The sequence below is a fragment of the Erythrolamprus reginae genome, chromosome 1 (assembly GCF_031021105.1).
Source record: "Erythrolamprus reginae isolate rEryReg1 chromosome 1, rEryReg1.hap1, whole genome shotgun sequence".
NCBI classification, from domain to species: Eukaryota; Metazoa; Chordata; class Lepidosauria; order Squamata; family Dipsadidae; genus Erythrolamprus; species Erythrolamprus reginae.
In genome coordinates, this window is record NC_091950.1 from 426,422,714 (window position 1) to 426,446,737 (window position 24,024).

The window sequence follows — 24,024 nt, forward strand, 5'->3', positions numbered from 1 at the left end:
CGGGGAGAAGGTCCCCCACGCGGGAGGGAGGGCAGGCGGGGGGAACGTGGGGGGGGGAGGTAGGTCCCAGCAGGGCTCTCCTTTCGACTGCTCCAGCATTGACCCAGCTGGGCCTGGTGGGAGCCCCACTCTCCTGCCCCCCACCCACTCCGCTGGCCTTCTGTGGCAGGAGAGACCTGCTGGTGCTTTGGCTCAGTCCATGGGGCGGGGGGTGGCATTCGAGGGAGTAGCCGGAGCCTCTGTGCCACTGGGTGGGGGGCAGTGGGAGCAGAGCCGGCAGCCGCTTTCCCTCCCGCCTCCCCAGCTACGCCATCGCGGACAATGCCTACCGGTCACTGCGGACGGAGAGGAAGGACCAGTGTATCCTCATCTCGGGGGAAAGTGGGGCGGGCAAGACGGAGGCCACCAAGAAGATCCTGCAATACTACGCGGTCACCTGCCCTGCCAGTGAGCAGGTGGAGACGGTGAAGGACCGACTGCTGCAGTCCAACCCGATCCTTGAGGTACCCCTCGCAGCCCCCTCACCGAGGAATGGGGGTCCCGGGGGGGGGTCGTGGCCAGCCTGTATCCTGGCAGCCTCAGAGGCACACGCAGGGCGGGGGCTTCCTTGCCCGGAGGGGGGACCTCCTCCGGAAAGCGTGGGGGGGGCGTGGCCCTTCTGCTCCTGGCTTTGGGGCTGGGGGGGCTCCAGTACGGCTAATGGCTCTGCCCCCCGCTTCCTCCAGGGAGTCAGGCAGCATGCAGTGCGGGGGCTCCTGGCTGGGAGGGGGGCCTGGCTCTTTGGGGGGGGGGGGCTGCAGGATCTCCATCTGGGTTCTTCTGCTGGGGCCAGGCTTTCGGGAACGCCAAGACCCTGAGGAACGACAACTCCAGCCGCTTTGGGAAATACATGGACGTCCAGTTTTGATTACAAGGTGCGCCAGCGGAGGGGGGTGCTGGGCTGCCAGCCAGGAAGGGGGGAGGGGAAACCCAGCTTTCGTTGCAGGGGGGGGATATGCCCACCGACTCCGGTCCCCCCCCTGACGGGCTCCCCCCCTCCTGCTGCTGCCGCCGATTTGGCTGCCTGGGGGAGCCCTGCCGCCCCCTCCCTGGGGCTTCCCGCTGGCAGCAGCACCCACGCCCCCCCCTTGGATTGCCAGGGGGCCCCCATTGGGGGCCCACATCCTGAACTACCTCTTGGAGAAGTCGCGGGTGGTGCACCAGAGCACGGCGAGAGAAACTTCCACATCTTCTACCAGCTGTTGGAGGGGGGGGGAGGAAGACCTGCTGCGGAGGCTGGGGCTGGAGAAGAGCCCCCACCAGTACCAATTCCTGGTGAAGGTAAAGGGAGTGGCTGGCAGTGAGGCCCTGCCTCCCTTGCAGGGCTGCTGCCCCCTAAATTGCCTCAGGCCACTGGCGGAGGATCCCGTGGGAAGGAACGTAGCGTGGCGTTTCCTGGTCTCGCCTTGCTTGTCCGACCTGCGGCCACCCGTGTGTCGGGGGGGGGAGAGGGATGCCGCGTAAATGGGGGGGGGAGCAGGACTCTGCGCTTCAGGAGCCCCCTCCCGCCCCCTCTGCACGCAGGGCCAGTGCGCCAAGGTCGCCTCCATCAACGACAGAAGCGACTGGAAGGCGGTGCGCAGGGCCCTGTCCGTCACCAACTTCAGCGACAGTGAGGTCGAGGTGAGAGGCCCGGCCCTGCCCCCCTCCCTTTCCTTGGAGGGACTACTCCCACCCCCGGCCACAGGGCTGCGCTCACTGCCCTCCCCCTCCCAGGATCTGCTGAGCATCATTGCAAGCGTGTTGCACCTGGGAATGTGCAGTTTACCACCGACGAGCAGGGCAGTGCGCGAGTGGCCACGGAAAACCAGATCAAATACTTGGCCAGGGTGAGTGACGGAACCTCCTATTCCGACCCCCTGTTTGACCCCTGACACGTGGGGAGTGAACTGCTCTGAAACCCCCCAGAAATCCTCCCTGGGGCCGGTCCAGCTGAGGAGGCCAGAGCAGGTGGCCTGCGCTCCTTCCCCTTGCCCACCCGCTGCAGAGGTGCCGGCTGGCCGAGGGGCATCGAGGCCTCCCCGGCCACAGCGGCCCCCCTCCTTGCTCCCGACTGACCTTCTCTGCCCAAACCCCAGCCCTCCCACACGGGCAAGGGGGAGGGGGGCCGGAGTTTTCACCCGTTCTCTCTTTTCCTCGGTTTGAAGCTCCTGGGCCTGGAGACCCCCGTGCTGCAGGAAGCCCTGACCCACAAGAAGATCATTGCAAAGGGGGAGCAGGTGAGGGAGGAGGGGCCACTGGCACACGGATGGGGTGGAGGAGATGGCGGGGGTGGGGGCGGCCGTCCGTGGGTCCCGTGCGTGGGTCCCTTGGGCCTCGCAGCCAAAGTCCAGTGGGAGACGGTGGCCTCTCTCCTCCCCTGCAGCTGGTCAGCCTCTCAGCCTGGAACAGGCCTCCTATGCGCGCGACGCTCTGGCCAAAGCCGTCTACGGCCGCACCTTCTCCTGGCTGGTGGGCAAGATTAACAAGTCCTTGGGCTTACAAGTGAGTCGGCCTTCGTTGGGCCACGCAGCGCCGGCAGCCTCTTCTCGTGGGGTTCACCTGTCCTGGCTCCCGAACTCGGAGAGGAGGTGTGAAACGGTGGTTGTGCTTTAATATCCCCGGGTGGAGTAGCCAAACCTTCCGGGCAGGAAACCGGAAGACCTCCCGTTCGGAGGCTGCAGCTGCTCCGAAACACAGCCACGCCAGCCGCCGTGGGGCCTTCCCAGGTGCGCCCGTGTCTCATCGACACTCCCAGCTGGTTTCCAAACGCAATTTAAAGTGTTGGTTGTTACCTATAAAGCCCAACCAGGACCAGACGACCCCTGGAACCGCCTCCTGCCTCAGCATACCCCAGCGGCCGGCCAGGTCCCACAGAGTCCGGCCTTCTCCAGGGCCCGTCAGCCAAGCAATGTCGCCTGGCAGGGCCTAGGGGAAGGGCCTTCTTTGTGGCGGCCCCAGCCCTTTGGGATGAACTGCCCCCAGGGATTCGCACCACTCCCACCCCTGCTGGCCCTTCGGAAGTTGCTGAAAACACACCTTTGCCCTGGGCAGGCTGGGGGCTGTTGACCCTTCTGCTCCTGCTGTGTTGTGACTGAGATGGGTGTGAATGCGAGTGAATGGTTTTGGTATGCTGAACGGATTTTAAATGTTATTATACTCGGTCCATGTTAAACTTTGATTTCTACCCTGCCATGTTTTGTATTTATTCCTATGTTGAAAGTTGCCCTGAGTCTTCGGAGAAGTCGAATGAGTAAATAATAAATAAAGCAATCAGGTTTTCTGACGTGCAGAGATTAGAAGAGGTGGGGGGGGGGGGCAGAGCGCCATCCTGCAGGGAGCCTCCAGAGGGCAGCAGACTTTCCTCTCCCTGATGAGGAGGCGACCCTGAGCCACGGGGTGGGGTGGGGAGCAGCCAGGGCAGGCGTGGCCTCTTCCTCCTGCCAGAGAGGCTACTGCTGGGAGGCCAAGGCTAGGAGGCCAAGGGGCGCCCCCTGCAGGTGGCTAGTAGAGCAGCAGCCGGGGGGGGGAGGTGAACGGGAGGGGCGGAGCCAGACGTCCCCTGAGGAGGAGGAGCTCAGACGGAGACCCTCATTTGGCAAGGGGGGAGACAGATAGTGGGCAGCCAAGGGAAGGCCTCCAGGGAGCGGGTGAGGTCTGTCCACCCCCCCACCCCCCAAGGGCTTTCCTTGCTTCCAGTCGGGGGGGGGGGAGTGGGGGGAAGCCCATCAGGCAAGGAGGAGGCCTGGAACGGGAAAACGCCTTCGCCTGGCTCACACCCGCAGAGGGGCGTTCTCTGAAGTCCCCTTTCTTGGGGTGGGGGTGGGGCGGGCCTTTTCAGGGGTTTCCGGGTGAGCCCCCCCACCCCAAGGGGTTTCTTAGGCAGCTGACACTCTGGCCGAGGCAGACCCTTTCCCGGGCCCTCTCTTGGTTCTCCGTCCCCCCTTCCTGCCCGCCTGACAAAACAGACATGCCTGCAGGGGGGGGGGAATATGGGGGGGGCGGGTGTCCTGCCCAGCCGCAGGTGTGCCAGGAAGTGCTGGACGGAGGGCAGGCAGGAGGGCTCCGGTGGGGCTTCTGTCGCCCAGGGACGGGCTCTGCCCAGGTAGCTTTCTCCTCTGCTGTGTTTTTATGTGCTGCTTTCACAGGTTTTAATGGGACGGTGCATTTATTTAACTAGCAAGAACAATAAATGGAGAAGTCACAGACATCCAAACCAAACAACCCTCCAAAGGTTGGGTAAAAAAATAATGGAATAGATAACAGGAGTAGGAATTAGAATGGAATGGAATAAGAATGGAATAAGAATGGAATGGAATGGAATAAGAATGGAATGGAATAGAATAAATGGAATTCCTTATTTGGCCAAGTGTGATTGGACGCACTAGGTGACCCACAGGGCCCCTTCCAACGATAACAAAATAAATAAATAAAATAAATAAATAAATAAATAAATAAATAAATAAATAAATCGCTAGCCATCTGGAGAATAAGAATTTGTCCTCTCAGTGTCCAGAAAAGGAAAGAGACATATAAGGTCGAGGAGGTGTATAAGGTGCAACCCCCAATGGTCGTCAGAGGGGGCACATACGCAGTCAAATCACATGAGGAAGCAGTCAATATAAATCGGGAGGATGCGAGTGACAGCAGAGTTGCAGCCATGCAGCCGCAAGTGGGAGGAGGCGGGTGAGGGAACGATTGAGAAGGTTAATAGTAGTGCAGACTTTTATTTATTTCATTATTTTGTTTTGTTTTGTTTTACTAATTGGATTTATATGCCGCCCTTCTGCGAAGGCTCAGGGCAGCTCACAACAGTACAGAAACTATTCTAAGCCCAATTATAAAACTGACCTAAAAAACCCAAGTTGCAACGTCATGCAACCCCCCTCATTCATGTGCTGTTCTGTGCTATTTTGTCTATGTTTTTATGTTTTATATTTATTGTTTTTTTTAGCTAATTTTAGGGGGATTATTTTACTAGTGTTTTAATTAATTGTATTAATTGTATTTTATTCTATTAATTATAGTTTTTATCACTATTGGGAGGTTTTTTAATGATGGATGTTTTATGGCTATTGGAATGAAGGGGGTAGATTGGATGGGGGTGGATGGGTGGGGGTGGGTGGGATTATGGGGTGGATGAGATGAATGTATATGGCATGAATGAAATACTTGGCACACCTGACACTGGAGGGGCAGGAGGGGGAGGGGGCCACTATCTCTGGGGTGACAGAGGGTCGGAATATTCCGGTCTTGCTGGGAAGAGGCCGATAAGGTGGGAGCCATGGAGCTAGCCGTTTCAGGGGAAGGAGGGGTCATTGCTTCTTCCGGCTCCATGAGCTCACCCCAGGGTACTGGTGATGAGTGCAACTCTGGCCCTGGGCTCAGGCTGTTGCTACTCAATGCCAGGTCGGTGGTAAATAAAGCTCTGCTCATCCGGGATTTGATCCTGGATGAGGAGGCCGACCTGGCATGTGTCACTGAAACCTGGCTGGGCCCAGAGGGAGGGGTTCCTCTCTCTGAAATTTGCCCAGCCGGGTTTCGGGTATGGCATCAGCCTCGACCCCAGGGAAGGGGGGGAGGAGTGACTGTTATAGCCAGGGAGAGCCTTTGCCGGCGTAGACTCATTGCTCCAGAGATTGCGGGTTGTGAGTCCCTTCTGGTGAAGTTGGACTTGTTGCACACGTGGCTGCCTCTCGGCTGCGTGTCAACAGCCCTGCCTGTGCTGCTCGAGGAGGTAGCCGGGCTGGCAGTGGGGTTCCCCAAACATATTGTCTTGGGGGACTTTAACCTACTGTCGCTCGGTGAAACCTCTGGGCTAGTGCAGGAGTTCATGGCCACCATGACAGCCATGGACATGACTCAAGTAGTACAGAGTCCGACTCACGAGGGGGGGCACGCTCCCGACATGGTATTCCTCTCTGAGCAATTGAGTAATGGTCTGAGACTAAGGGGCTTAGAAGTGTTGCCTTTGTCATGGTCAGACCATTTTTTACTGCGGCTCGACTTCCTGGCTCCAATCCTTCTTCGTAGGGAGGCGGAACCGACTAGGTGGTTCCGCCCCGGGCACCTGATGGACCCAGAGGGCTTTCAGACGGCGCTTGGGATTATTCCAGATACACTCGTCCACAGTTCGGCAGAGTCTCTTGCTGAGGCCTGGAACAAGGCTGCAGCGGAGGCTCTTGACCGGATTGTGCCACTGCGACCTCTCCGTGGCACTAGACCCCGTAGAGCTCCATGGTTCAACGAGGAGCTCCGGGAGTTGGAACGCCAGACGAGACGTCTGGAGAAGCGATGGAGGAAGAGTAGATCTGAATCCGATCAAACACTTGTAAGAGCTCACATTAAGACTTACAAAGTGGCGCTCAAGGCGGCAAGATGCGCGTATCATGCCGCCTTGATTGCATCAGCGGAATCTCACCTGGCCGCTCTGTTTAGGGTGACCCGGTCCCTTCTTAACCAGGGGGGAGCTGGGGAGCTCTTGCAGAGCAGTGCCGAGGATTTTAACACGTTTTTCACTGATAAAGTCGCTCAGCTCCGGGCGGACCTCTACTCCGATTGGAAAACAGAGTCGACTGACAACGTGGCAGTTGAGGTGACTGGGGCCTGTACTTGTCCATCTGTCTGGGAAGAGTTTGATCTGGTGACACATGATGAAGTGGACAAGGCCATTGTCATGACTTTAGATTCCGGTTTCTCCAGTTGAGCCAACATGGCCCTGTAACCCAGTTGGGACTTTGAAGAAGGCCCAGCCTTGGATTTATTTCTTGGGTGCCATTTGGAGCGCTGACCCAGGACCTGTTACCACGTCCCCTGTCACGAGCCGCGGGGTCCGTCGAGCAAGGCCCGCTGGAGGGGAGGGGGAAGCGCTGGGCTCAGGGCTCTGCTTTGGGGGTCCTGGAGAACCAGTAACGGAAATTTTGGGTAGTTTGAAGAACCGGCAAACCCCACCTCTGGCTGTGGCCCCTAGTGGGGCGAGAATGGTGATTTTGCAATATGGAGTGGGGGGGGCGGATGGAGAGATTGCAGTGGCTTTCCCTGCCACGCCCACAGGACCGGCAGTAAGGGAAATTGGACCTTACCCCCCCCAGAGGGCCCCTTTTGCAGGCCAGTCCTGAGAAGGGAAGAGGGGCCGCTTTCCCCCTCCCTCTTTATTCTCTCTCCCCCCTTTCCTAGGAGACGGAGACCCTCGGCTGGAGGAAAAGCTCCACTGTGCTGGGACTGCTGGACATTTACGGATTCGAGGTTTTCCAGCACAACAGGTGAGTTTCCTGGCCTCCCCTTTGGCAGCTGGAGTGGCAGCCCATCCAGGGCTCTGACTGACAGGCCGGGGCTGTTCTCCCCCTCCCCCCTGGGGGCTCCCTGGCCGCTTTGCAGAGCCCGCAGCCCACTTTCCGAGGATCCTGTGCTGCTCAAGGGGCTTGGGGAGTATGTGTGTGTGTGTGTGTGTGTGTGACTGGGATTCCCCCACCCACCCCCGACAGTCAAGGGGCGGCTCCCTTGGATCTGCCCCCCCCCCCTGATGCGCCCTCTGCTTCCTGGCAGCTTTGAGCAATTCTGCATCAATTATTGTAACGAGAAGCTGCAGCAGCTCTTCATAGAACTCACCCTGAAGTCCGAGCAGGAGGAGTACGAAGCGGAGGGCATCGCGGTGAGAGCCCCCTCCCCCCCCCGCTTTGGAGGCCTTTCCGGGGCCCAGGTGGGGCAGACCTGGCAGGTGGGGGGCTGTGGCCGTGCGGGGTGCCCCGCCGCCTCCGTGCTGAAGGGGGTCTCTCTTGGGGAAACGGCAGTGGGAGACGGTCCAGTTCTTCAACAACAAGATCATCTGCGACTTGGTGGAGGAAAAGTACAAAGGCATCATCTCCATTCTGGTAAGTTCTCCAAAGGACCCCTGGGCAGCCCACGCCGGCCTGGCCACAAGGCCCCTTTCGGCTCTGTGAATCCGCCCAGCCCCTGCGCCCGGGGGGCCTTTCCACCTGCCCCACGGAGAGAGGGAGTCGGCCCACCCATCCCCAGGCCCACTTCTGAGCCTGGGCAGAGGGCCGGTGGGAGTTGTGGGGCAGCTGGGCCCCTTCTGGCCTTCTGCCAACACAGGCGGCTCACGCCAAAAGCAGCTGAGAGGGTGGCGCCCTGACCCCCCCTCCTCCTCTTGCTCCTCCTGCTCCTCCTTCCTGCTCTTCCTCCTGCTCCTCTTCCTCCTTCTGCTCCTCCTCCTCTTCCTCCTCCTCTTTCTCCTCTCTCCTCCTGCTCCTTCTCCTCCTCTTTCTCCTCTCTCCTCCTCTTCCTCTTCCTCCTGCTCCTCCTTCCTGCTCCTCTTCCTCCTCCTCTTTCTCCTCTCTCCTCCTGCTCCTCCTGCTCCTCTTTCTCCTCTCTCCTCTTCCTCTTCCTCCTCATCTTTCTCCTGCTCCTCTTCCTCTTCCTCCTCATCTTTCTCCTCTCTCCTCTTCCTCCTCCTGCTCCTCCTCTTTCTCCTCTCTCCTCCTCCTCTTCCTCTTCCTCCTGCTCCTCCTTCCTGCTCCTCTTCCTCTTCCTCCTCATCTTTCTCCTCTCTCCTCCTGCTCCTCCTCTTCCTCCTGCTCTTCCTCCTACTGCTCCTCTCCTCTTCCTCCTCCTCTTTCTCCTCCTGCTCCTCCTCTTCCTCCTCATCTTTCTCCTCTCTCCTCCTCTTCCTTCTCCTGCTCCTCCTCCTCTTTCTCCTCTCTCCTCTTCCTCCTCCTCTTCCTCTTCCTCCTGCTCCTCCTTCCTGCTCCTCTTCCTCTTCCTCCTCATCTTCCTCCTCTCTCCTCCTGCTCCTCCTCTTCCTCCTGCTCTTCCTCCTTCTGCTCCTCTCCTCTTCCTCTTCCTCCTCATCTTTCTCCTCCTCCTGCTCCTCCTCTTCCTCTTCCTCCTGCTCTTCCTCCTCCTCCTGCTCCTCCTCCTCTTTCTCCTCTCCTCCTCTTCCTCTTCCTCCTGCTCCTCCTGCTCCTCCTCATCTTTCTCCTCTCTCCTCCTCCACTTCCTGCTCCTCTTCCTCTTCCTCCTCATCTTTCTCCTCTCTCCTCCTGCTCCTCCTCCTGCTCCTCCTCCTCATCTTTCTCCTCTCCTCTTCCTCCTGCTCCTCCTCATCTTTCTCCCCTCTCCTCCTGCTCCTCCTCTTACTCTTGCTCCTGCTCCTCCTTTCTCTTCTTTCCTCCTGCTCCTCTTCCTCTTCCTCCTGCTCTTCCTCCTCCTCCTGCTCCTTCTCCTCATCTTTCTCCTCTCTCCTCCTCTTCCTCCTGCTCTTCCTCTTCCTCCTGCTCCTCCACCTGCTCCTCCTCCTCATCTTTCTCCTCCTCTCCTCTTCCTCCTCCTCCTCTTCCTCCTCATCTTTCTCCTCTCTCCTCCTGCTCCTCTTCTTCCTCCTTCTGCTCCTCCTCCTCCTCTTCCTCCTCTCTCCTCCTGCTCCTCTTCCTCCTCTTCTTCCTGCTCCTCTCCTCTTCCTCCTCTTTCTCCTCTCTCCTCCTGCTCCTCTTCTTCCTCCTTCTGCTCCTCTTCCTCTTCCTCATCTTTCTCCTCTCTCCTCCTGCTCCTCCTCTTCCTCTTCCTCCTGCTCCTCCTCCTGCTCCTCCTCATCTTTCTCCTCTCTCCTCCTGCTCCTCCTCTTCCTCTTCCTCCTGCTCCTCCTCCTCATCTTTCTCCTCTCTCCTGCTCCTCTTCCTCCTGCTCCTGCTCCTCCTCCTCATCTTTCTCATCTCTCCTCCTGCTCCTCCTCTTCCTCCTGCTCCTCCTCCTGTTCCTCCTCCTCATCTTTCTCCTCTCTCCTCCTCTTCCTCTTCCTCCTGCTCCTCCTCCTCCTCATCTTTCTCCTCTCTCCTGCTCCTCTTCCTCCTCTTCCTCTTCCTCCTGCTCCTGCTCCTGCTCATCTTTCTTCTCTCTCCTCCTGCTCCTCTTCTTCCTCTTCCTCCTCCTCCTCCTCCTCCTCATCTTTCTCCTCTCTCCTCCTGCTCCTCTTCCTCTTCCTCCTGCTCCTCCTCCTCCTCCTCTTCCTCCTCTCTCCTCCTGCTCCTCTTCCTCCTCTTCTTCCTGCTCCTCTCCTCTTCCTCCTCCTCTTTCTCCTCTCTCCTCCTGCTCCTCTTCTTCCTCCTTCTGCTCCTCTTCCTCTTCCTCCTCATCTTTCTCCTCTCTCCTCCTGCTCCTCCTCTTCCTCTTCCTCCTGCTCCTCCTCCTGCTCCTCCTCATCTTTCTCCTCTCTCCTCCTGCTCCTCCTCTTCCTCCTCTTCCTCTTCCTCCTGCTCCTCCTCCTCATCTTTCTCCTCTCTCCTGCTCCTCTTCCTCCTGCTCCTGCTCCTCCTCCTCATCTTTCTCATCTCTCCTCCTGCTCCTCCTCTTCCTCCTGCTCCTCCTCCTGTTCCTCCTCCTCATCTTTCTCCTCTCTCCTCCTCTTCCTCTTCCTCCTGCTCCTCCTCCTCATCATCTTTCTCCTCTCTCCTGCTCCTCTTCCTCCTCTTCCTCTTCCTCCTGCTCCTGCTCCTGCTCATCTTTCTTCTCTCTCCTCCTCCTGCTCCTCTTCTTCCTCTTCCTCCTGCTCCTCCTCCTCCTCCTCCTCATCTTTCTCCTCTCTCCTCCTGCTCTTCCTCTTCCTCCTGCTCCTCCTCCTCCTCATCTTTCTTCTCTCTCCTCCTCCTCCTCTTCTTCCTCTTCCTCCTGCTCCTCCTCCTCCTCCTCATCTTTCTCCTCTCTCCTCCTGCTCCTCCTCCTGCTCCTCCTCCTCTTCCTCCTGCTCCTCCTCCTGTTCCTCCTCCTCCTCATCTTTCTCCTCTCTCCTCCTCTTCCTCCTGCTCCTCCTCCTCCTCCTCATCTTCCTCCTGCTCCTCCTCCTGTTCCTCCTCCTCCTCATCTTTCTCCTCTCTCCTCCTGCTCCTCCTCCTCCTCCTCCTCTTCCTCCTGCTCCTCCTCCTGTTCCTCCTCCTCCTCATCTTTCTCCTCTCTCCTCCTCTTCCTCCTGCTCCTGCTCCTCCTCCTCCTCCTCATCTTTCTCCTCTCTCCTCCTCTTCCTCCTGCTCCTCCTCCTCCTGCTCCTCCTGCTCCTCCTCATCATCTTTCTCCTCTCTCTTCCTCCTCCCCCTTTTCTTCCTCCTGCTCCTCCTCCTGCTCCTCTTCCTCCTCCTGCTCCTCCTCTTCCTTCTCCTCTTTCTCTTTCCTCCTGCTCTTCCTCCTCCTCCTCCTCAATGGGCTTTGTCTGCAGGACGAGGAGTGCCTGCGGCCTGGGGATGCCACGGACATGACCTTTCTGGAGAAGCTTGAGGAGACCATCAAGAGCCACCCTCATTTCCTCACGTGAGTTCAGAGGAGACCCCCCCTCCCCACAGGAAGAGGAGGGGGTGGCACTGTTTTCAGACCCAAGGGGGCTCTTTCGCGGCTGGGCTTGGGTTGCTGCCTGTCACAGCTGACAGATTCAAAGACGGACGTTACACAAAAAGTGTTAAAATGAAACAGCCTGAATAGGAGCTTGAGAGCATGGCCCATTCCGGAAGGCACTCCCCCCATCTGACCCCCACCCCCCCAAGTCCCAGGCCAGCTGGCGAGCGGCTGTCTTTCCTCCTGTAACCCTGGGAACCTCAGAGGGGAGGGGGCACTCCCCAAAGAACCCAAAGCCTTTGGCAGGAAGATGACCGGTGGAACAGCTTGCCTCCAGAAGTTGTGAATTCTCCAACACAGGAAGTTTTTAAGGCAAGATTGGACGGCCGTTTGTCCGAAATGGGACGGAGCCGTGATGGAAGTGGCTATTTTTCCGGGCACGCGCGGCCATCGCCCCTTTCTCTTCCGGGACCTGGTGCGCCGGCCAGCTGGCTTTTATGCGCATGGGGCTGCCAGAAACCGGAAGAACCACCGCGCATTGTACCTGCGTGCTCCAGGGAGGTGATCTCGGCAGCCGGGGAAGCTCTGAATGCTGCTCGGCCTGGCCTGGGATCCCCTCTGCTGGAATCCACCTGTGATTCCCACCGGGGAGGATCCCAGCATGGCCTCCTTTGTCGCTTCCCCGGCTGCCGAGGTGGCAGTGGTGGTGGGGGAAACGGAGGGAAATGATGCAGTGGAGAGGGTTCCGGGCCAGGCGGCACATTCGGAGCTTCTCCTGCTGGCGCATGGCACACTGCCCGTGTGTGTGTCGTGCGAGCGCGCGGCCATGCTTGGGATCCTCCCCGTTATTTTCCTGGTAGCCGGCAGAAGCTCTCTCCGCCCCCCCCCCCACACACCCCGTGGCAGCCGGAGAAAAAGTTCCGAACGCACAGCCATGGACTCCCCTCCCCCAAGTCCCTCCGAACGTGGCCTCTCCCTACGTGGCCCCCCCACTGAACTTCCCCAGGATTGCCTCCCCCCCCAGGAGCCCTTCCTCCAACCTCTTCCGAGTGCCCCTCTTTCCTGCACGGACTGGGTGGGGGCTCGAAAAGCGCTTCCCCTCACACACACACACACACCCCAGAACCAATGAGACGCTGCTATTCGGGGCCGCAGGCCGCTACTTGGCGCAGAGGAGGTTGAAGAGCGCTTTGCCCGGCCCCAGTGCCTTCGTGCAGGAAAGTGGGGGGCGCCCAGAGGAGATCGGGGGAAGGGCCCCTTGTGGGGGTGGGGGGCTACACATGGAGACCCGTTTGGAGGCCCCTGGCTGGGGAGAGTCCCACCCAATTCGGCTGTTATTCTTCCTTTCGAGACCAGCCGTTCTCTGCATGGATGAGTTGGGGGCTCGGAAAGCGCTTCCCCTCCCCCTGCACACCCTTACCAGCTCTCCCCCCCCCTCTGCGCCCAGGTAGCGGCCGGTGGCCCCGAGTAGCAGCCTTTTGTTGGTCTTGGTGGTGTGTGTGTGGATGTGTGTGCAGAGCCGGCAACCACACGCAGGTGGCGGGGAAGCGCTTTTGGTGCCCCTGGCTGATGCGCAGGGAGGCCCCCCCGGGAGGGACCTGGGGGCTGATTCGGCCACGTCTCTTCCTTCCCCGGAGCAGGCGGGTGGCGGGTGTCAGTGCCAGAGCGGGCGAGGTTTCTGCCCAGCCTGCTGGCAGCTGCTCTGGGGAGGGAAGAAGCCTCGGGCTTTGGGGGGGGCGGGGGGGGGACAATGGAAACTCCTTTGCGCCTAGTGGCGGCAGATCTCCCCTGTCAGCTGCGGTAAGAGGCGCACGGGCCGGCATTCCGGATGGTGGGAAAGTGCGCGTGCGCGGGGATTCATGCGCTCATGTGCAGGGGGACCTTGTGGGTGCTGTCACTCGCTTGTGTTCTCGCGGGTGAGCACCCACATACACTTTTGGTGCGCAACCAAAACGTAAAGAAAAAGCTTTGCCCTGACTGGTGTGGAGGGTTGGACTAGAAGACCTCCAGGGCCCCTTGCCCCTATCGTTGCCCCCCCTTTGCCCCTCACCCCTCGGGGCCTCGACTGACACCCCCCCCCCGGTGGTGCTTTCCCTTCCGCAGGCACAAGCTGGCCGATGCCAAGACCCGGAAGTCGTTGGGGCGGGAAGAGTTCCGCCTGCTGCACTATGCCGGGGAGGTCACCTACAGCGTTGCAGGTCAGTCCCGGCCCCCTCGGACCCCCCCTCCACCAGGGCCTGTGTGTGTCTTCCTGCTGCTCACCTTGTGTCTTTCTGGCCTCCCCCACTCCCCCCCCCCCCAGGGTTCCTGGACAAGAACAACGACCTGCTCTTCCGGAACCTCAAGGAGGTAAGCCTGGCCGGACAGGCCCCCTCCCCACTCCGCCCCCCCGAAAGACGCACTCTCCAATGGCCTCGTTTGCTGCCCCTGCAGGCGATGTGCGACTCGGAGAACCCCATCGTCACCCAGTGCTTCGACAGGACGGAGCTGACCGACAAGAAGAGGCCCGAGACGGTAAGGCTTGTCCATGTCCCCCTGCCTCCCCCCTTTGAGTGGGGCACTCAGCCCGCTTCTCTGGCCCCTCCCAGGCCGTGACCCAGTTTAAGAACAGCCTCTTGAAGCTGATGGAGATCCTCATGTCCAAAGAACCCTCCTACATCCGCTGCATCAAGCCCAATCACGCCAAGCAGGCCGGTAGGTGTGTGTGTGTGTATCGGGGGGGGGGGGTTTCAGCAGGGGCCCCCAGCCCTCCCTCCCTCCATTCCCAGCACTGTGGGTTGGCGCCCAGGCTGAAGACGGCCGCTCCTGGGGGGGGGGCTCCCCCGCTGGTCTCCCCTTTCGTCATGCCCGCTGGCGTCCGCTTCCTCAGGGGCTCTTGGTCCACCAGGGCCCGAAGCACGGCTGGAGCTGGCGCCCGGCTGCCCAGTCCCCATTCTGGACAGGTGGGGGGGGAAGGAGGGCAGCTGTCCCCCTGGGACGGGCTCTGGGCTCCAAGGACCACCCCCTATTTTCCCAGGCAATTTTGATGAAGTTTTGATCCGGCACCAAGTGAAGTACCTGGGCCTGATGGAGAACCTGAGAGTGCGCAGGGCTGGTTTTGCGTATCGGCGGAAATACGAGGTTTTCCTGCAGAGGTGGGGTGCCGAGACAGGTGTATTTGGACAGGGCCCCCCGTGGGTGGGTCCCGGTCGAGTATATAGGAACGCAGGGGTCTTCATTGGCTGCCCGGCCTCTCCCCCACTCTTGCGCCTGTGCCGCCCCCCCCCCGAGCCTCTCCAGCGGCCGTCTGTGCAGCGGGCGTTTGGGACCCACTCTTTCCCTCCCTCCCCTTTCCCCTCTGACCAGGTACAAGCCCCTCTGCCCTGAAACCTGGCCCACTTGGAACGGGAGGCCTCAGGATGGGCGTGGCAGCCCTGTTTGAAACACCTGGGCGTCAAGCAGGAAGAGTACAAGCTGGGCAGGTAACGGTGGGACCGGGGCAACTGCGGAAGCGAAGGGGGGGGGCTCTTCTCCCTTTCACAGATGTGTTTATTTCCAGGACAAAAATATTCATTCGCTTCCCCAAGACGCTCTTTGCGACCGAAGAATCCCTGGAGGTTCGCAAGCAAAGCATCGGTAGGTCCCTTGGGGCGTTTGAGGGTGGGTCAGGCTGACCCGGCCACGCTCTTCGCTTGGCCTGACCCCCATCTTTCCCCCCCTCCCCATTTAAGCCACAACAATCCAGGCTGCTTGGCGAGGCTTCTATCGGCGAAAGAAATTCCTCCGGATGAAGCGTTCAGGTAGGCGGGCAGCCCTTCCAGTAGCTGGTGGGGCAGAGCGCGGTAGCCAGACCTTGTGCCCAGCTTGGCCTTGGAAGGGGTGGCCGGACTGGGCCTTGTGGGCTCTCCCACCCCCCGGATGGGCCTCGTGGGCTGCTCTGGGACCACGAGGGGGGGCGGAAGCAGGCGTGCCCCCCCCTCAGCCTTTGTTTCTCCCTCTCCCCTTGTGCAGCGGTCACTATCCAGGCCTGGTGGCGGGGCACTCTGGGACGCCGGGAGGCTGCCAAGAAGAAGTGGGCGGTGCAGGTCATCCGGCGGTAGGTGTGAAAGTTTGCTGCAGGAGACCCTGCCCGCTTGAGGGAAGGGCTGGAGAAGGGGGGGGGGGGCGGTCTCAAGCAGGTTTTATAGCCCCTGTTTTATTATCCTCACACTCTGGACTGCCAGAGAGAGAGAGAGACAGAGAGACAGAGATGGAGAGAGAGAGAAAGAGACAGAGAGAGAGAGAGAAAGAGAGAGAGAGAGAGAGAAAGAAAGAGAGAAAGAGAGAGAGAAAGAGACAGAGAGAGAGAGAGAGAGAAAGAGAGAGAGAGAGAGAGAAAGAAAGAGAGAACGAGACAGAGAGAGAGAGAAAGAGAGAAAGAGACAGAGAGAGAGAAAGAGAGAAAAAGAGAGAGGGAGAGAGAGAAAGAGAGAAAGAAAGAGAGAGAGAGAAAGAGAGAGAGAGAGAGAGAAAGAAAGAGAGAAAGAGACAGAGAGAAAGAGACAGAGAGAGAGAAAGAGAGAGAGAGAGAAAGAGAGAGAGAGAGAGAGAAAGAAAGAGAGAACGAGACAGAGAGAGAGAGAAAGAGAGAAAGAGACAGAGAGAGAGAAAGAGAGAAAAAGAGAGAGGGAGAGAGAGAAAGAGAGAAAGAAAGAGAAAGAGACAGAGAGAACTCATTACCGGACTCCATAGTGTCATCCCCAAACCCCCAACACTTTACCCTTAGATTATCTACGGTTGACCTATCCAGATTCCTAAGAGGTCAGTAAGGGGCGAATACAAGTGCGCTAGAGTGCCTTCCGTCCCTTGTCCTATTGCTCTCCTATATCTCCTATACCTTTCCTCTATTCCTCTATCTCTTCTTCTATTCTTTCATTGATATGTTCTATTCCTATACCTTCTTTTCTATTCTTTCATAGATATATTTTACTATGAGTATCTCCTATATAACCTTCATCATGTATTTTATTATGTGTATATAGATATATACCCACTAAAACCCTCATTGTGTATTGGACAAAATAAATAAATAAATAAAATAAAATAGAAAGAGAGAGAGAGAGAGAAAAAGAAAGAGAGAGAGAGAGAGAGAGAAAGAGAGAGAGAGAGAGAGGCGCCTTCCCACTCCTGGCCCCTCGGGGCTTGTTACTGTGGGAGGAGGAGGGGGGCTGTTTATGCACTTGGCCCAGAGACCCTCCGCCTCTTCCCTCCGCCCAAGACCCCCTGCAGTGAGAAGCCTGGCCTTGTGTGGAGCGTTTGTGTGTGTGCGTGTGTGTCGGGGGCGGGGCATCAGTCTTCACCTGAGCGAGGCTCCCACCAACAGGTTCATCAAAGGTTTCATTTACCGGAATTGCTCCCGCTGCCCTGAGAACGAATTCTTCCTGGACTACATCCGTTATGCTTTCCTGATGAACCTGAAGCGCAACCTGCCAAAGACGGTGCTGGACAAGTCCTGGCCGGTGCCGCCGCCTTCCCTGCGAGAGGTGGGTGCCCAGCTGTGGGAAGGGAGCGGAGGGGAAGGAGGCCCTGCAAGCCCCATCGAGCCTTGTCCCAAAAGGAGCTTCTCCCTGCGAGGAAGCCACGATGGACGGCAGGCAAGGCCTGGGCTCCCACGAAGCCCCCCAGGTGCCCCTCAGTGGCCCCTCCCGCCCACGTGCCCCTGTCTTCCTCCTCCTCCTCCTCAGGCGTCCCAGCTGTTGCGGGATCTCTGCACGCAGAACCTGGTGTGGAGCTACTGCAAGAGGATCAGCCCCGAGTGGAAGGTGCAGGTGAGCCTGGGCAGGGCAGGGTCCTGACCAGCGGAGGGCGGGTCCTCAGCTGTGGGCGGAGTCTCATGGGCGGTCAGGAATCTCCGAAGAGGACGACAGGGCCCCCTGCGCCAACCTCCTGCCCAAGCAGGAGACCCGAAACGGGTGCCCGGTCCCTCCGCTGGTGGGGCAACGCCTGGAGGGGAGTCCCCCCACTGGTGGATCCCCCCTCTCTGCCAGGAAACCTGCCCTTAGTTCTAGGCTGGATCTCTCCTGGATCAGCTCCCACCTTGCCTTGTCTTCAGGAGAATACGTTCACACACACACACACACTCATACACACGGTCTTCTTTGTGGCAGCCTCCCAAAGGCTGGAAGAGGCTATCGTGTCATCCCTGGTCCTTCTCTTCTTTAGTCTGGACACCCTGCCAGGGTTCTTCATATGTTTCAACCTCCAGCCCCTTCTTCTTCTTCATCATCATCATCATTATCATCATTATTATTTATTAGATTTGTATGCCGCCCTTCTCCAGAGACTCGGGGCGGCTCACAAGACACAATGTAAACAACACAACAACAAATCTAATTAATTAAAAAATTACAAACTAAAATTCCAATATATTAAAATCGGTCAGCCAATTCATTCATAACCACTCACCAGATTCATCTTTATTGCTCTTCTCTGCACTCTTTCAATATTTTTTTGGCATCACAGTGACCACAATCGGAGGCGGTATTCCAAGCTTGGCCTTACGAAAGCAGCATGTATAGCGGCACCAGCCCTTGGTGTGGCCTTGAGAATCTCCCTCTATTGATGCAACAAATACAAATCTTAAAAGCCCCAACAATTAAAAACCATCCACCCACAATTCATTCAATACCACTAACTTACTGTCAGCTGCAGCAGAACGTTCGCGCTCAAAGGCCCCAGGCCTGTTAGCAAAGCCTTTTGAAAGGACAGGAGTGCAAATATCTGGGGGAATGGAGCCACCACAGAGAAGGCCCTTCCCCTTGGCCCCGCCAGCCAGCACTGCTTGGTTAACAGAACCTGGGGAAGGCCAAATCTGTGGGATCTGACCAACCTCTGGGATACAAGAGGCAGGAGACGGTCCCGCAAGTAATCTGATCCTAATCCTTGTAGGCCTTTATAGATAATAACCAACACTTCAAATTGCGTCTGGAGACCGATCGGTAGCCAATGCAGCTCAGGGAGAGAGGGTGATATGTGGGCATATCTTGGTAAGCCCGCAACGGCTTGCACGGCTGCCTTTTGGACTGACTGACTCTGGACGTTCTTTAAAGGTAGCCCCAGGTAGAGCGCATTGCAGTAATCGATCCTCGGGGTCACAGGGGCGTGAGAAGAGACTCCCTGTCCAAATAGTTGCCGCAACTGGAGCACCAGGCGGACCTGGGCAAAGTCCCCCCCCCCCCGCCACAGCTGAGAGATGGTGCTCTAATGTGAGCTGTGGTCAAGGAGGACTCCCAGATTTTGGACCTTCTGTGAGGGGGTCAAAAGCCATCCCCCCCCAAGAGATGGAAGGACTCCCATACAGACCCTCACAGCCTCCAGGCACCGGCACATCGCCTCCACTGCTTCACTGAACTGACACGGGGGGGGGGGGGGATCTACAGCTGAGCATGGTCAGCATACTGTTGGAGACTCCCCCCCCCCCGTGTTGTCAGATGACCTCACCCAGCGGTTTCGTGTAGATGTTAAACCGTAGGGGGGAGAGGACCGGCCCCTGAGGCACACCCCATGTTGTCCTATGCGCTCCCTTTTCCATTTTTTATTCTTATCCTTTTGGTCCCCTTTTGGGAGCTCTTATTTTCTTTTTGAGTGGTATTGTGCTGGACTGGGGTTTTGTAATCTCATTTTTCAGAATTACCCAAGCTTTTCCCAGCCCTGGTTCTTTTGTCTTTGTCTAATCCCCCTGCAGCTCGAACAGAAAGTGGTAGCCAGTGAGATATTTAAGGGAAAAAAGGACAATTACCCCCAAAGTGTTCCTAGGCTTTTCCTCAATACTCGTCTTGGTAAGTACTGTTTAATCCGGCCAAATGTCACTTTTCCAGTGAGTGCCTCCTAACTTCTTTTTTCCTTTCCCTTTTTTCCCTGGGGGTGGGATGACAGGTAATGAAGAGATCAATGCCAAAATCCTTCAGGTGCTGGGAAACGAGGCGCTCAAGGTGAGAGTCCGTTCGCCCCTTCCTTCTCATCGGTGGTGGTGGTGGTGGTGGGTACTGCGAAGCCTTTACTTGTTGATTCCACTTCTATGCCGCCCGGTCGCGAAGGACTCCAGGCGGCTTTGCCAGCAGAGTTTCTGATGGGGTTCAGTGGGTGAGAGAGACGAAGGGTCCAGAAAAAATAATCCCATGAAGTTTTTGTCACCTTAAAGATTTGCAAGGCATGACACAAACTTCATGACCCTCATCTAAAGCAGGATTTGAACTCAGCTTCTCCTGGTTTCTAGCTTGGTGCTTTGACCACTAGACTAAATTGGCTCTGTATTTGTAGGCTGAAATGATATTAAAACAGTGAAATGCACAGGTTGCAGACTATGGACTGAAAGGACAATGGCCATTCTCAAAAAGGCATTGGTGAACTGATTGCCCTATGCAGTACAAGCCTGTTAAATCCATAGGACTTTTGATCCAAGCTACAGTAGCTGTTTATGATGGGATTATTCTGGTGACCCCCTTGAAGGTCTCCTATGAAATAGAATTGTATCTGCCACTTTTTGTTTCCCCTGACTTCTCTTGACCCTTTAGACCAGTGGGCCCCAACCTTTTGGGCCGTTCCACAGAGAAAAGGCTGCATTTTTTCATGCGGCCAGTATCCCGTGGGGTGCGGCTTTGCTTGTTTAGGCAGCCTGGTGACAGATGACCGACTGGGGGCTGGGGGTTCCTGCTTTATGCCAAGGAAAGCACCTTCGGCCTGACCCCGGGACCAGGGAATCTAGTTAGAGCTCTGGGGCACATTTTCCAAGCGGTCAAGAGTCTTGATTAGCTCAGGGTACCAACGATGGCACTTTTTGGAAAGGCACTTTTGGCCGTTTAAGGCCCCTGTGAAAAAACGTCGTTTTGTGTTCTGCTGCCCTCTAGTATGCGGTTCCCGTGGTCAAGTATGACCGCAAAGGCTACAAAGCCCGTGCCCGGCAGCTGCTGCTCACCCAGAACGCGGCCATGCTGGTCGAAGAGTCCAAACTCAAGCAGCAGATCGACTACGGCAACCTCACAGGTAGGGAGGGGAAGACTCGCAGTTGGGGGTCCGGCCTGAGCTGGGGTCAGAGGGGCTGTGTGGGAGGAGGAAGCAGGGATGGACGCAGAGGCTCCCGTCTCTTCTCTGTAGCATCAGACTGCGCGTGGGGGGTCCCAGGGCCTGGCACCAACACCTGGCTCAGCCTGGAGCAAAGAGGGGCTGCAGCCTCTTCCAGCCACCCCCTGCCCTATTCTTCCCCCCCCCACTCCCGAGACTTAACTGGGATGGGGGGGCTTCAGTGATCCTTACCCGGACCCCCCCATTTTGCATTTGGCTGTGCAGGGTTAAGTCCACTCAGACCGCCAGGTAAGGTCTGAGAGCCCTCAGGGGTCCACAGTCGGTCCTCGCCTGGCCAAGCCGCGTGACCCCTGCGGGAGAGCCCGGTTTGCTCTCTGGGCCAGGTGGAAGAGCCCCAGGGGACGCGGGGCCCGGCTTCCCACAGACGCCCCCCCCTCGTGTCCCTTGCAGGCATCTCGGTCAGCAGCCTGAGCGACAACCTTTTCGTGCTCCAATGTGCTTCGCCAGGACAACAAGCAGAAGGTAGCTCCCCCGAGAGAGACTGGGGGAGGGGGGCCTCAAGCCATGGAGATGATTCCCTGTGATGGGGAGGTGGGGAGGGGCATTGGACAGGAGCTCCTGCCTGACTAGGAGCACATCTTCTCCCCCCCACTCCCGACTCCTGCCCCAGCAACGTCTTAAACCCTCTTCCCCCGGACCCTTTTTCCCTCCAGGGAGATGTTGTGCTGCAGAGTGATTTTGTGATTGAAACTTTGACTAAAATTGCTACAAGTGCCAACAAAACCAACAGTGTGAATATCAACCAGGGCAGGTGAGTTTATACGCTTGCCCTTCAGGAACGTGGCTCTGCGGCTGCGTTGGGTCAGGGGCTGCTGCCCCTTCCTTCTCCAGGGTTCCCAACAGGGCATCGGCCCCTGGCCCGGCTCCCAAAGCCGTTGACAAGTCCCAGGGAAGCATTTCGTTTGGGCCGGGATGGAGCCCAAAGTCCCCCTTCCAGCAGGCTGGGCCTGGATTGCGCTCGTCCTGGGACTACCAGGCCGCCTCCTCTGGATCCGCTGCTTGCAAGGAAGACGGAAGGGGCCGCAAACCACGGTCAGCTCTCATGCTGGTCAGAAAGCAGCTTGGCACCTGGTGCTTGTTTCCTTTGGCTCAGAAATAGAAATGTTTCACGCCAGTGAGATTAGAATCCTTAGAAAAGAATAGAGCAGGGGGTGGACCTTGGAGACCTGCGAACCTTTTCGGCACCAGGGGAGTACCAGGAACCCGAAAAGCAGCTCCCCCAGCTAGCCAGCACGCGTTCCCAGAAGAGGAACGGGCGACATCTGGCGTGCCTGCCCCTTCCAGCACACGGGCCATAGGTTCCCCATCACTCACCGATACTATTTCAGATACGTGAAATATCTAGGCTTTTCTTTAAAACCTCCAGCGATAAAGCATCTACAACTTTGGGAGGAGAAGAAAGCCACCACCAAGAGCAAATCCCCTACTCTCTGTCCTAGCCCACTCCAACGAAGCTCCTCTGGAACTGAACAGTCGCTTCCATAGCCCCCCTCCCCGGATGAAAATAGGCAGGCACCCACAAAAGACTACTACTCTACTCATACTACTCTATTTCTAGTCTACGGAGAGGGGCGGCATACAAATCCAATAAATAAATAAATAAATTCCTTGTTGTGGTTAGCTCTGGCCCAGCTCCTGCCCCAAGGACTGTGGATGTGGGGGAGACATCCACATGCCACAGGCCTGTTTTGCTCCCGGTGGAATATGATGATGAAGACTCCTCTGACCAAGAAGACATGAGTGACAGGGAGGAGGAGAGTGTGGCAGACAGCTCAGAAGGAGATCAATTATATCTCTCCTCCTTGGATTCGGAACAAGAGTTAATGATACAGCCACGCATGCGGAGAGCGATGCGTAGGCAGCAACAACTGAGAGATTATTATCAAAGAAAAGGAGGCCACCTGTGGTTGGGTGGGGCTGTGGTCATTAGTGAGGCTGCTATAAAGAGCAGCGTGTGGGTTTGGCCATTGTGGAGGATTATCTGATTTGTGTTTCATGCTTGCCTTGCTGACTTCGACCTTGGGGTGTTGCTTTTTCCACACTTTGAAACTAAACCAGAGCAAAGTGTGTTTCACTTTGTGAAAGAAGGACTGTGAATTGCCTCACAGCTGCAAGCTAATTATCTCAGAACTGATAAGGGACTTGTACCAATTACCAGTTTGTTTGGAGACCAATGCTGTTTGCTATATTAAAAAAGGGCTTAGTTTAAGTGAATTTTCATTATAAAGAACATTGTTTTGAATTTTCAAACGTGTGTGTCTGAAATTTGTACCTGTGAATTTTCGGGAGGATTCTTCTTTCTCTTTACTCCCTACCTCCTTACGTGGTTGGTTATCTAGTGACTTTTGCTTGGAATTAGGTTCTAAAGGTTGTGAAGATTGCCCCATCCTCACCTTTCAATTTTATTTAAAAACCCTTTTGATAAGAAGAGCCAGTTGTTTCCCAAATATATTTTTCTAGTTCTTGTGCTCCTAATTCTTTAACTTTCTTCCTGTTATTGTTTTGAGATTCATTGTTGTGTCATTGGTCCCCGTGTGTAGAGAAAAAAGGGATAGTAATCCATGGGGTTTATTATTAGTTACATCTTTGGTTTTTTGCTAAAGGGAGCAAGATTGACTGCCTGATCTGCTGACTATTCAATTCTATTCCCCTAAGAATCGAATCCCGTGTCACCAATATTCGCCTTTTCCCCACCCTTAGGGAAAGTCTGGAGTGCTTTTCTTCCTGTTCTTTTTTTTAGAAATTATTGACGAATGTTCTTTTGTGGGTGCCTGCCTATTTTCATCCGGGGGGAGGGGGGGGGGCTATGAAAGCGACTGTTCAGTTCCAGAGGAGCTTCGTTGGAGTGGGCTAGGACAGAGAGTAGGGGATTTGCTCTTGGTGGTGGTTTTCTTCTAAAAGTGACATGTTTCCCTCGGACTTGAGTTTTAGGTACATAAGTACAAGGGGGGGGGGGGTTTACAGCTCTTTGTGTTCAGTTTGGGTGTATCAGTTCTCTTTATGTTCAAATATGGGGTCATTTTTTAAGAAGCTGTTTGTTCTCTATTTGTGTTTTATTTTGGTGTAGTCTTTTGTTTAGATTAGGATTTCTTGCTTTGTTCATTGAGTTTCAGAGGGGCTAAATTTCCTTCTAGACTTTTTTTCCCCTTTTAGCAATTCAAGTACTTTATATTTGATACATACAGTTTGGGTCTTCTTTGGGAATAAGCTGAAACATGTGGTACAATTTGCAAGTCTCTATTTCCATGACTTCATTTTTGTTTAGAAATTAAAAATGTCTAAAAATTCAATATTTTCCCAGCTGCAAAGTATCAATTTACAATACAATTACAATACAAAATTTTACAACCACAAATTCAGTACTGTAATGTCAAAAGGCCAGTTTGTAGTCTAAGATTACAATGTCCTAATTTATATTCTTGCACACATTGAAAACAGTACAAATGTTGCTTTTTGCCATTGATCATTCTGTTGAAGATCGTACAGCCTTGCACTGCCCTGGCTATGTGACTTGGGCTCTCCTGTGGTGGCACCTGAAAGTTTTACTCCCTGGCCCTTGAAATATCCTAATCCTGACTCTGTCCACTTCCC

The 24,024-nt window shown here is 56.4% G+C and overlaps 1 protein-coding gene across 1 annotated transcript in view; it reads left to right on the plus strand.

Annotated features, from left to right (window-relative positions):
* The window catches only part of MYO1C (myosin IC), a 38,303-nt gene that overhangs the window by 12,581 nt on the left and 1,698 nt on the right, over positions 1-24,024 (plus strand). Inside the window, 33 exon segments of the mRNA XM_070735546.1 lie at positions 305-503; positions 833-918; positions 1,140-1,201; positions 1,204-1,247; positions 1,249-1,320; positions 1,564-1,662; positions 1,756-1,786; positions 1,789-1,868; positions 2,187-2,258; positions 2,302-2,310; positions 2,413-2,523; positions 7,195-7,280; positions 7,564-7,669; positions 7,809-7,889; positions 11,222-11,313; positions 13,438-13,532; positions 13,637-13,683; positions 13,768-13,848; positions 13,923-14,028; positions 14,351-14,468; positions 14,680-14,746; positions 14,749-14,795; positions 14,873-14,949; positions 15,045-15,113; positions 15,325-15,409; positions 16,676-16,835; positions 17,037-17,120; positions 19,037-19,130; positions 19,228-19,283; positions 20,199-20,334; positions 20,824-20,864; positions 20,866-20,895; positions 21,087-21,184. Coding sequence (XP_070591647.1) covers positions 305-503; positions 833-918; positions 1,140-1,201; positions 1,204-1,247; positions 1,249-1,320; positions 1,564-1,662; positions 1,756-1,786; positions 1,789-1,868; positions 2,187-2,258; positions 2,302-2,310; positions 2,413-2,523; positions 7,195-7,280; positions 7,564-7,669; positions 7,809-7,889; positions 11,222-11,313; positions 13,438-13,532; positions 13,637-13,683; positions 13,768-13,848; positions 13,923-14,028; positions 14,351-14,468; positions 14,680-14,746; positions 14,749-14,795; positions 14,873-14,949; positions 15,045-15,113; positions 15,325-15,409; positions 16,676-16,835; positions 17,037-17,120; positions 19,037-19,130; positions 19,228-19,283; positions 20,199-20,334; positions 20,824-20,864; positions 20,866-20,895; positions 21,087-21,184 — 2,721 coding nt within the window.